This window comes from Chiloscyllium plagiosum, unplaced genomic scaffold (assembly GCF_037043375.1).
Source record: "Chiloscyllium plagiosum isolate Xiang-an unplaced genomic scaffold, Cpla_swu_hap1 HiC_scaffold_5, whole genome shotgun sequence".
NCBI lineage: Eukaryota > Metazoa > Chordata > Chondrichthyes > Orectolobiformes > Hemiscylliidae > Chiloscyllium > Chiloscyllium plagiosum.
In genome coordinates, this window is record NW_028270143.1 from 45,816,521 (window position 1) to 45,828,785 (window position 12,265).

Genomic DNA, 12,265 nt, shown 5'->3' on the forward strand with positions numbered 1-12,265 from the left:
ACTAGCATTAGGACAATCCATAATTATTTTTCCGAAATGTATTTGAGCTGTAGGGAAAGGCTGAATAGGCTGAGGCTAATTTCCCTGGAGCATCGGAGGCTGAGGGGTGACCTTATAGAGGTTTATAAAATCTTGAAGGGCATAGATAGGATAAATAGACAAGGTATTTTCCCTGGGTTGGGGGAGTCCAGAACTAGAGGGCATCAGTTCAGGGTGAGAGGGGAAGATATCAGAGGACTTACCTAACGGGCAACTTTTTCACATGGTGCATGTATGGAATGAGTTGCCAGAGGAAGTAGTGGAGGCTGGTACAATTGTAGCATTTAAAAGGCATCCGAATGGGTATATGAATAGAAAGGGTTTAGAGGGATATGGGCCAAATGCTGGCAAATGAAACTAGATTAATCTAGGATATCTGGTTGGTATGGACGAGCTGGACCGAAGGGTCTGTTTCCGTGCTGTACATCTCCAAGACTCTATGACTCTGATTGGCCAAAGTACATTTAAAATAACTCTCCACAGAATTTTTATATCTCTTCCCTAGACTTAGAGGTTGTGAACGGAACTAACTTTCAAAAAGGATAGATATAGATATTTGAACAGTTTCAACTCTTTGTTAATAATCTTTACATCTTTACAAATTGTCTTATTTGCAATAAACTCCTTTTTCATTTATAACTAAAGGGAACTGGGTGGCTTGATTCTGTTACTGATTATGCGGTCTGATTTATAGATATATGATTGGTAATACCTCTTCCCTTTTTAAATTCAAATGTTGTCTGTCAACTGGAGGATTAAGACAAAGAAAATAATCAAACCACCCTTCTTAACTAAGTTGTAACCAGTTTAAATTGTGAGCAGGAATGGCGACGTATTCTTCAAGCAAAATCTGTGGACAGGATTTATCAAATAAGTGGTAATCTCTGCTGCCTAGAACAGAGGGATCATATTTCCTTTGAAAAATCCTGTCAATAATGTGTACTGACTGCAGAACAATGCACAAACTGACCTCTATAAAGTCCAATTACGCCTTCATATCGCAGCACTTTCCTGAAGCAATCAAAGCTGTTACGGTACATAATCTCTTCCACAAATGCTCCTGTGGAACGTTGATTTTGCATACGAGTTTTCACTAGGTCAATTGGGTAGACAGAAGTGGCACCTGTGGCTGTAGAGAAAAGTATCAATAAAGTTATTTTAAAATCTATACAAACGGAGTCAAACCAAGAGACACAAAATTACTCCCATAGTAGAATCTAATTCATCAATTAGGTTCTTTTCATCTCCCAACTTTACAAAGAAAGATTTTAATTAAAATTGTATCAGAAGTATTCTAACTCATTATTAACTTGCTTCTTCTGAAGCCAATCTGGAGCCAAGTGAGACAGAAATATTGCCTCTGATCTGTGGCAGTTTTAAAAGCATTTATATAAAGGTTACTATGATATGGTAACCTTTATATACATGAAGAATACAATGAAGAATCTAATCCAAAGGAAGGTACAGAAGGCATTTTTAAATACAGAAATTGTGTATATATTCAGGGAAAGAAAATGTTTTTTGACTAACCTCCAGCAATTCCACCAAGTATAAATCTGTATGCTGACTCTGCCACATCCATCAGTACAGAATGACCTGTGCCACTTTGAGCCAGCTTAAAAATAAATCAAAATTCTGAACAGACAACAATCTACAAGGTTTGGGGATTTCATTACTTTCACAAGTTCCAAATACTAAGCTAGTGTGAAGCAGTAAAGAACAATTAAATCTATTCAGTCTTAATGATGTTACAATTTGTGCTAATTCCTAATAAAGCAACAAATCAAACCATTTAAGTAAACAGTTTAAAATGCCTCCTAATATCCTCAGGATAGGTGTTACAACCCATGCCAAGATTTCAATGCAAAAAAGATCAGAAATGTTGCTGTTACTCTGGATGTCTACATTATGCACAACTGGAACAACTGGGTTTTCATTACTTCTCCATTGCATAAATATTTAAAAAAAATACTTTTGAAAAAGGTCCAACTGATACTCCAATAATTTTCAGATTGCATCCAATTTTCAGACACAGGTATTCAATTTATGTAGTCTTGCAATTTCCGCTGGCTCAAAATTGTAATGCATCAAGCTCGGCCCTGCCATTAAATGGAATTTAAATTGCATTTTGACAATGACAATAGCATGAACCTTAGCTTTCAGTTGCAGATCATGTCTCAATAAAGGTGGATGCAAAAGACAGAGAATCTGCATTTCAGAGATCACTTTTTGCATTGGAGCAGACATTTCTCAAGTGATTTTGTTTTTATTTTTTAAACTGATTTTGACAGTAATATTACTGAATTCATCAAGTACTTCATTTGTGGACTTATGAAAAATGAATACTTGACATCAATACAGGTGTGCAGTAATATGGCCTTTGAGGATGATAATCGTGAAAGCAAGTATGAAACTTGTCTTAATGACAACCAATGAAAATGTAACATTCTGGTCACTAAATTGCTCACCATATTTGGGGAAATTTTTAACTGAGTGAAACGACGGGACAGAAATCATGGGCAGTGTGCTGCACCTGACCTAGGCCCTCAGCCCTCAACCTGTCAAAGGGAGGTGCATCTGCCCTCCCCCCTCCTCCCCCCCAACCCAAGCATAATAGCCTCCCCCCCACCCAAGAATAGAGCCTGCACCCTGACCTTAACACTGCGGGCCCCAGAAAGCACCCCTGTACCAGACACTGAGTGAGTGCAAAATCAAAGAAAAATGCAACCATGTCATAAAGTTTGCATCATTAACATATATCTTTGCCTCTGCATGCTCTTCCCCTCCTCCCACTAACTTACTTCCCAGCCTATCTTAGTAGATGGGTCGAGGACCAGTGATTTGAGCCTCAGTAAAGGAAATTATAATGATATGAAGGAATAGCCAACTAAAGTTAACTGGGAAATGACATTAAAATTAGGATAGTAGAGACTTCTAAGAATATATAATACCTCAAAGGTCCCTATCAAAGTTAGCTACCAGATATTTGTGCCCTACATCCTAATTATTGATATAGTATAAATAGTTAAGGCCCCAAAACTGATGATTATCAGACTGTAGTAGTTATACCAATGCCATCTCAAAAATATCCATTTATTTCTACTGCTGGCTGACTGTTAGCAAACCATTCCTTTATGCAATTCACCATTTGATCCCACAACACTTGATGTGGCACTTTATCAAACAGTGTTAATTAGATAGTTTCCAATTTTCTGTGACCCTTCAGGCTATATGTTCCTGGGGTCTTGCCAACTTTTAGGTCTAATAATTGGTCGAGCACATTTTGCTTCTTGTTGGTGACTGTTTCATGTTCTTCTGTCTTGTTTATCCCTTGATTCTTTAAATGCATTTGGTAAATCTTTAAGTTTTCTACAATGAGGACAAAAATGTCTGTTCTTTTCCATTACTAATTTACCAGACTTGCTCTCCAGAGGACCACTACTATCTTTAGTTACACTTTTCTTGTTTTAAAACCTACATCAACTTTCACGACCCTGATTCTATATTAATATATAGTGTTCTTTCATACTTTATTTTCTCCCTCATTTTTTTTTCTAGTTATTCTTTAAAATCTAGAAATCATCTAAACCACACTAAACATTGCAGATTTGAACAGTGTTACTTCCTCATTCTTTCTAACAGGGATAAAGTTTTGCTGAGAGGTTTTATATATTCTTAAAAGTCTCTAGTGTCTGAGAAAGGGTCACTGGACCTGAAATGTTAACTATGATTTTTCTTTCACATATGCTGCCAGACGTGCTGAGCTTTTCCAGCAACTTCTGTTTTTGTTTCTGAATTATAGAATCCGCAGTTATTTTGTTTTTTATTAGTCCTGGATGCATCCTGTCACCTGAATGTGAAATTCTATCACTTATGATCACTGTTACACAGAAACTCTTTTTTAAAAATATATTTTTATTGAAAAATATTTTTTTTTAATATTACAAATGCAAAACAAGACAATTCCAAACAACAAGAAGAAAGAACACCAAAAAAAAATTTAAAAACCTAAACCGCCCTCATGTACAAATGTATAAATATATACAAAATATATTTTAAAAAACCCAATTAACTATTTAACTAAATAATTAATAACTAACAAACTAATAAATAATAATACAGCTCAGCAAAACAAAACACTAATTCTCGAATATCGAGAGCATTAATTTTCACATACCCCCTGCAGATCCTCCTCTTTGGATATTGGACTTGTAAGGCACAATCGTTATGGCTGTATAAAAGCCCTTATTAGTGTGCAGACATATCTGTGTCCATGTAGTCAAAAAATTCTCAGTTTTGCTGTGTACCATACTTGTAAGAAAATCCAAGTGGATATGCACCATAACAATCTTCCTCCTACCCGACAGGCCAGGGGGACATTTGGACACCCAACCTAACGATATATTCTTTCTTGCGAAGAAAGTGAGGATGCTGAAATGTTTTTCTTATGTGCATCTACAGGGAATACAATGGGCAGGCCAAAAGGAGGAGAGATCGGATCCTTCTCCACCCTTACACACAAAATCCCCTCCATTGCATCTGCCACAGTGCTCCAGTATGTTTGAAGCCTACCACAGGACCAGATACAATGAGTAAGAGTGCCCGTACCAACCTTGCACTTGGGGTATGTTGAAGATACCCCTGGTTTAAATTTTGACAAACGATCCAGATCCAAGTGGACCCTGTGGAGAATCTTCAACTTTAAAGCATACGTCCTATTGCAAATTGATATCTTTCCTGCGTTTTCCCAAATATCTTCCCATGCCTCTGAGGAGACCTCAACATCTATCTCTCTCTCCCACACCCTGCACAGTCGTTCGAACTCATCTGCAGGACCACCCTCCAACTGATGATATAAAGTGCTGACAGATAGTGTACTCAGCACAGAGCACCCTCCTCTCTATGTCGGATTTGTAGGGATCAGTCAAAAGTGGTCTTTTTTTGAATAAAAGCCCTAACTTGAAAAAAATGGAGGTCCCTGTTAGATAGCTCATATTTCCATGCTAACTGATCAAACAACATCATTATGTCTCCCTCAAATAAATCACCCATGCAAGACACACCCCTAGCTGCCCAATGTTTGAATCCTGAATCCATCATACCCTGTTGAAAACCTGGCATTCCCATATAGGCATAAGAAAAGATGTTTTGCCAATATTGCCTTCCCTCTGCCGAATTGCCCTCTATGTTTTAACAGTATTGATAACTATGGGTTATGGCAATATTCCTTAACAGTCCTCATTTTGTCCAAAAACAGCAAACTAGTAAGGAGGCACTATGCCTGAGACGTTAGAATATCTAACCATATTGAAAACAATCCCACAAGCCCAATCACTCGCGTAAGATAAAGGTGAGCTTAGTTGATGGTTTTTAATGTCCGGGAAAGCCACTCCCCCTAGTCTGTGAGGCAATTGCAGTTTGGCTAATTTAATGATACTTACGATGCCAAATAAAAGAGCTGAACCAGCTGTTCAGTTTCCTGAACATTTGCTTATCAAAAATCGGGGGAGCATTCATATAGGGTACAACAAACGGGGGAGAATATTCATCTTAATAAGGACTATCCGACCTAACCATGGACCAGAAGCGCCACTCATCTTTGAAGTCTTGTTTGATTTTGTCGAATAATTGTTTTGCAAAAGTAAGCTCCTGCTTTGCTGTCTGCGTGAGCATGGAATTCAATGCAGCTTGGCCAACGAGGGCCTGTCAAAGTAAGCCTTCTCAGCAGCCTTCAATAGTGCTTTAAGGAGACGTTGCTACTCATCCTTCTGTCGCTTCGTACTGGCAAAGTAGGAAATAACTAACCCTCAGCATAGGCTTTGGCAATTTCCCAAAGGATGGACAGATACTAACCGAGCCTGAATTAATGTGTAGAAACGCCCAAATTCCTTAGATAAGTACTGCACAAACTTATTATCCTTAAGGACAAAGGATCCATTTGCGAGTGCTACAGACCTACTATAGCATCCTTAATCTTAACCAACAGGTACAGTGGAGCATGATCAGAGATGGCAATATTACCAATCGTACAAGATGCCACCAAGTCCAGGGTTGCCATGGGGGTCAGAAAAGAATCAATCCTGGTGTAACATCTGTGTGGATTGGAAAAAAGACATAAAATCCCAGTGGGGCGAAGACGCCTCCAGACATCCACCAATCCTAACTCCACACACAGATCCACTAATTGCTTAGTTTGTACAGAGGGTATCAGGGGGCCTATGGGCAACCTGTCTACCGTGGGATCCATAAGACAATTAAAATCTCCCCCTATAATAATATGCCAGGACTTGAGTCTGATCAATTCAGAGAACACATCTACCAGAAATTTGAGGGGATGGACTGGAAGGCAGCAAACATTTAAAACTCCATATTCTTCTCTGTTTATCAGGGCTTTGAGGATTACAAACCTCTCATGTGTGACTTTAACACATTCTAGTAAATTAAATGGGAGATTCCTCCTAACCAATATAGCCAATCCCCTACTTCTGGTATTAAAAGATGAAAAGTAAACCCAATCAAAGCCACTCTGCTGTGGTTTCAAATGCTTCTGAATTGGTGAGTGACTCCCCTTTATGTTCCAGGTACACCATTTAATCAAGTCATTAGCCATAACCTTCTGTAGTAACATTTAGATTCCAGAAAGGAGGATCTTAAAGCACAAATTGCCAAGCCTTTATATCACAAGATCCATTGAACATAAAAAGCTACATAAACTAAAACCACTACAGTTAACAAACCTACAAAGCTATCAAAGACTATATACAACAAAAACCAAACAAAAAAAACAACATATAAAGTGCCAATGGCGCTGAATAGGGAAACTTACCCCTGCTCAAAGGGGACATCTACATATTCCAAAACCCAAATTCCTATCCCACTGCCAATACTGTAGCCAGGGCATTTAAATACCTGAACCGGGTATAAACTGCCCGTAAGTAGGCATCTAGCCGTCCCAACAATTTTCCCTCCTCCTGGCTAGAGCCACTCCACAAACACAAGCAGAAAAGAAAGAAAATACACCATTAAATAACAATGTAAACAAAGCCATTTTTAAAGAAAAAAAGTTAAATACACTACTCATTCTTTGTTATAACTTAATTTAGAAACTGAAAGTACACAACCCAAACTCCCCTGAGCAGCGCTTAGACAGAATTATTACCAATAAAAAAAGGAAAAGAAAACCCTGGCGGCACAGTGGCACAGTGGTTAGCACTGCTGCCTCACAGCGCCAGAGACCCGGGTTCAATTCCCGCCTCAGGCGACTGACTGTGTGGAGTTTGCACATTCTCCCCATGCTTGCGTGGGTTTCCTCCGGGTGCTCCGGTTTCCTCCCATGTCCAAAGATGTGCAGGTCAGGTGAATTGGCCATGCTAAATTGTCCGTAGTGTTAGGTAAGGGGTAAATGTAGGGGTATGGGTGGGTTGCGCTTCGGCGGGTCGGTGTGGACTTGTTGGGCCGAAGGGCCTGTTTCCACACTGTAAAGTAATCTAATCTAATCTAAACACGGAACTTGCACTTTTTATTTTAAAGAAAAGTAGAGACATACCCTAACAACACTACTATTTGTACATACTAAATTGTTCAGATTAAGTTAATTTGTCCACAAAGTCTCTTGCCTTCTCTGACATGTCAAAGCGATGTACAGATCCATCTAAGGCATTCCGAAACATCACTGGATACCTCAGGGAATACTGGATCCTGAGCTCTCTCAGTCTTTTCTTGATGCCATCATAAGATTTTCTTTTCCGATCACCACCGCTGAGAAGTCCTGGAAAAACATGATCTCAGAGCCCTCGTTAACTATGGCATTCAGATCCTTCTCCTGGATTCTGGAAGTTTCCACGATTCTCTCCTTATCTCTATAGTGATGGAACTGCACCAAGCTAGGACAAGGACGTTAGTTCAGACCTGACCTCTGCACAGTGACCCGGTGAGCCCTCTCAATTTTCAAGCTTTTCATTCCAGCCTCCAAGTTAAGGAATTTTGGCAACCAGTCCTCAATAAATTCCACCAGTCGCTCACCTTCCTTACCTCCAGCAGACCGACGATCTGAATATGCCTTCTCCTGCCCGTTCTCGAGGGCATCAACCTGATCAAGCAAAGTATGGACCTGCGTCTTCAGGGCCTGGGTCCTAACCTTGGAGAAACGGTATCAGCTTCCACCGCTGTGACTCTGTGTTCTACCTTATCCATCCTTTTCTCCAGGTTTCCCAGTTGATGTTCATGCTTCTGCAGCATGATAGAGATTGGGGCCAAATTCTCCTCTATCTGCTTGCCCAACATCTTGCAAGATTTTGCGAGCTCCTTTACCAGAACCTGATCAGAAATCAAGTTCGAGGCTGGGCATCAGACCCGGCCTCAGATGTACCTGCTCTTTTCTTCGGCATCCCTGGACAGCGAAAACCAAGCTAAGTTGCTCGCTGGCAGTTTCCTAGGATTCCAGAACCCCAGGATATCACTGTGGTCCGGGTAGGGCAGGTAGGACTTCGTCCCACTTGTGATGTAGTGCAGAGCTCTGCAATGCAATCTTCCTAGATCACCACCATCTTGGATCCCACAGAAGCTCCTTTAATGGAGTAAGTGATTTCACCAGTCAGATAAAAATAAAAAAAAACAGCGGATGCTGTAAATCAGAAGCAAAAACAGAAATTGCTGGAAAAACTCAGCAGGTCAGGCAACATCTGTGAAGAGAAATCAGAATTAATGTTTTGGGTCCAGTGACCCATCATCAGAATGACTCCAGTTTCATTACCATAGTTAGAATAGCCTGTTCTGTGATTGTCTTGATGATTGTGTTCTGGAGCCACTGTCTTGAATAGATTCTATGACCGCAATTTCCACACTATTTTGCCAATCTAATTTGCCTAATCCACATATGGATTAAAGTCAGCCATGATTACTGTGGTACCTTCTTACATGTTTCATTTATTTCTTACTGGATATGAAGAGTAACTACTAAATAGGACAGAGACCTTAAAACTATTCACGCAAGCCACCTCTTTTCTTTTCTATTTTATACTTTTCTTAAACTGATTTTACATCTTGCTTTTTTGAGCTAAGACCATGTCTCACTACAGTACTATTGGCATCCTTAACTAACAGAGCTACCTGAAATCTTTTCCTATCTCCTTATCTTTTGAAATGTACTCTTCATTATTCAAGTCCCAGAATTGGTCATCCTCCACAACATCTCAATAACAGTTATCAGATTGCACATATTTATTTACAACTGTACCAACAATTCATCCATATTTTTTCAAATGTTGCACGCCTTCAGATATAGTGGGGTTACCGCTTTTATTTTACCAATTTGCAATGTTTGAATTGGTACATTATTAGGTTTGTACTCTCATTCCCCTTTTGCCATGCTCCGTTTAGCATAACCCAAGTTACTACCCTGCTTTATTATCTCACTGTTTTCCTTTGATTTGAGATCTTCTCTCACATCATCCTTTCCACTGACTATTTAGGTTAAATCCCTCTCTACTTCCCTATTACTTGGTTTGCTAAAACACTATTGAAAGAGTAGGACCCCTCAAAGATCAGCAAGGCAGCCTTTATGTGGAACCACAGAAGATGGGGGAGATACTAAATGAGTATTTTGCATCAGTGCTTACTGTGGAGAAGGGCATGGAAGATACAGAATGTGGGGAGATAGATGATGACATCTTGTAAAATGTTCATATCACAGAAGAGGTGGTGCTGGAGGTCTTAAAATGCATAAAGGTGGATAAATCCCCAGGGTCTAATCAGGTGTACTCTAGAACTCTGTGGGAAGCTAGGGAACTGATTGCTGGGCTCCTTGCAGAGATATTTGGATCATCGATAGTCACAGGTGAGGTGCTGGAAGACTGGAGGCTGCCTAGCATTGTGTCACTATTTAAGAAAGCTGGTAAGGAATAGCCAGGGAACTACAGACCAGTGAGCCTGACCTCAGTGGTGGGCACGTTGTTGGAGGGAATCCTGAGGGACAGGATTCAAATGTATTTGGATAGACAAGAACTAATTAGGGATAGTCAACATGGCTTCATGCATGGGAAATCATGTTTCACTAACTCGATTTGAGTTTTTTGAAGAAGTAACGAAGAGGATTGATGAGAGCAGACTAGGAGACAGGATCTATATGGACTTCGGTAAGGCATTTGACAAGGTTCCTCATGGGTAGACTGGTTAGCAAGGTTAGATCATGCAGAATACAGGGAGAAGTAGCCATTTGGATACAGAACTGGCTTAAAGATAGAAAACAGGGTGGTGGTCAAGGGTTGCCTTTCAGACTGGAGGCGTGTGACTGGTGGTGTGCCACAAGGATCGGTGCTGGTTACAGTGCTTTTTGTCATTTATATAAATGATTTGGATCTAACATAGGAGGTATGGCTAGTAAGTTTGCAGAAGTCAACAAATTTGGACGTGTAGTGGACGTGGAAGAACATTACCTCAGAGTACAACAAGGTCTTGATCAGATGAGCCAAAGGGTTGAGGAATGGCAGATGGACTTTAATTTAGATAAACATGAGCTGCTGCATTTTGGAAAGACAAAGCAGGGCAGGATTCATATACCTCATGGTAAGGTCCTGGGGAGTGTTGCTGAACAAAGAGACCTTGGAGTACAGGTTCATAGTTTCTTGAAAGTGGAGTTGCAGGTAGATAGGATAGTGAAGGCAGCATTTGGTATGCTTTCTGTTATTGGTCAGAGCATCAGGTGTTGAGAGGTCATGTTGCAGCCATACAGGACATTGGTTAGGCCACTTTTGGAAAATTGTTGGCAATTCTGATCTTGCTGCTTTCGGAAGAATGTTGTAAATCTTGGAAGGATTCAGAAAAGATTTACAAGGGTGTTGCAAGGGTTGAAGGGTATGAGTTGAAACTTTATTGCTGGAACAGCACAGCAGGTCAGGCAGCATCCAGGGAACAGGAGATTCGACGTTTCGGGCACAGGCCCTTCTTCAGGAATGAGCAGAGAGTGTTCAGCAGGAGAAGATAAAAGGTAGGGAGGAGGGACTTGGAGGAGGGGAGTTGGAAATGTGATAGGTGGAAAGAGGTCAAGGTGAGGGTGATAGGTCGGAGTAGGGTGGAGGCGGAGAGGTCAAGAAGAAGACTGCAGGTCAGGAAGGCGGTGCCGGGCTGGAAGGATCCGGCTGAGACAAGGTGGGGGGAGGGGGGATGAAGAAACTGGTGAAGTCCAAGTTCATCCCCTGCGGTTGGAGGGTTCCCAGTCGGAAGATAAGACGCTCCTCCTCCGACCGTCGGGTTGTTGTGGTTTGGCGGTGGATGAGTCCAATGACCTGCATATCCTCGGTGGAGTGGGAGGGGGAGTTGAAATGCTGTGCCACAGGTTGGTTGGGTTGGTTCGTCCGGGTGGCCCAGAGGTGCTCCCTGAATCGCTCCGCAAGTAGGCGGCCTGTCTCCCCAGCCGGTGCAGCCGGTGTGGCCTCCTCTATATTGGGGAGACAGGCCGCCTACTTGCGGAGCGATTCAGGGAGCACCTCTGGGCCACCCGGACGAACCAACCCAACCAACCTGTGGCACAGCATTTCAACTCCCCCTCCCACTCCACCGAGGATATGCAGGTCATTGGACTCATCCACCGCCAAACCACAACAACCCGACGGTCGGAGGAGGAGCGTCTTATCTTCCGACTGGGAACCCTCCAACCGCAGGGGATGAACTTGGACTTCACCAGTTTCTTCATCCGCCCTCCCCCCACCTTGTCTCAGCCGGATCCTTCCAGCCCGGCACCGCCTTCCTGACCTGCAGTCTTCTTCTTGACCTCTCCGCCTCCACCCTACTCCGACCTATCACCCTCACCTTGACCTCTTTCCACCTATCACATTTCCAACTCCCCTCCTCCAAGTCCCTCCTCCCTACCTTTTATCTTCTCCTGCTGAACACTCTCTGCTCATTCCTGAAGAAGGGCCTGTGCCCGAAACGTCGAATCTCCTGTTCCCTGGATGCTGCCTGACCTGCTGTGCTGTTCCAGCAATAAAGTTTCAACTTTGATCTCCAGCATCTGCAGACCTCACTTTCTCCTTGAAGGGTATGAGCTGTAGGGAGAGGCTGAATACGCTGGGGCTGCTTTCTCTGGTGCCTCGGAGGCTGAGGGGTGACCTTCTAGAGATTTATAAAATATTGAGGGTCATGGACAGTGTAAATAGACAAGGTATTTTCCCTTGGGTGGGGGAGTCCTGAACTAGAGGGCCATAGGTTTAGGTGATAAGGACACGATATA

The 12,265-nt window shown here is 41.8% G+C and overlaps 1 protein-coding gene across 2 annotated transcripts in view; it reads right to left on the minus strand.

Moving 5' to 3' along the window:
• slc25a13 (solute carrier family 25 member 13) overlaps positions 1–12,265 on the minus strand; it is a 280,692-nt gene that overhangs the window by 94,517 nt on the left and 173,910 nt on the right. For both annotated transcript variants that reach the window (XM_043689904.2, XM_087986841.1), the window contains 2 exons: positions 1,570–1,654; positions 1,010–1,168 (listed from right to left, as the gene is read on the minus strand). In XM_043689904.2, coding sequence (XP_043545839.1) covers positions 1,010–1,168; positions 1,570–1,654 — 244 coding nt within the window. The remainder of the gene's footprint in view (positions 1–1,009; positions 1,169–1,569; positions 1,655–12,265) is intronic.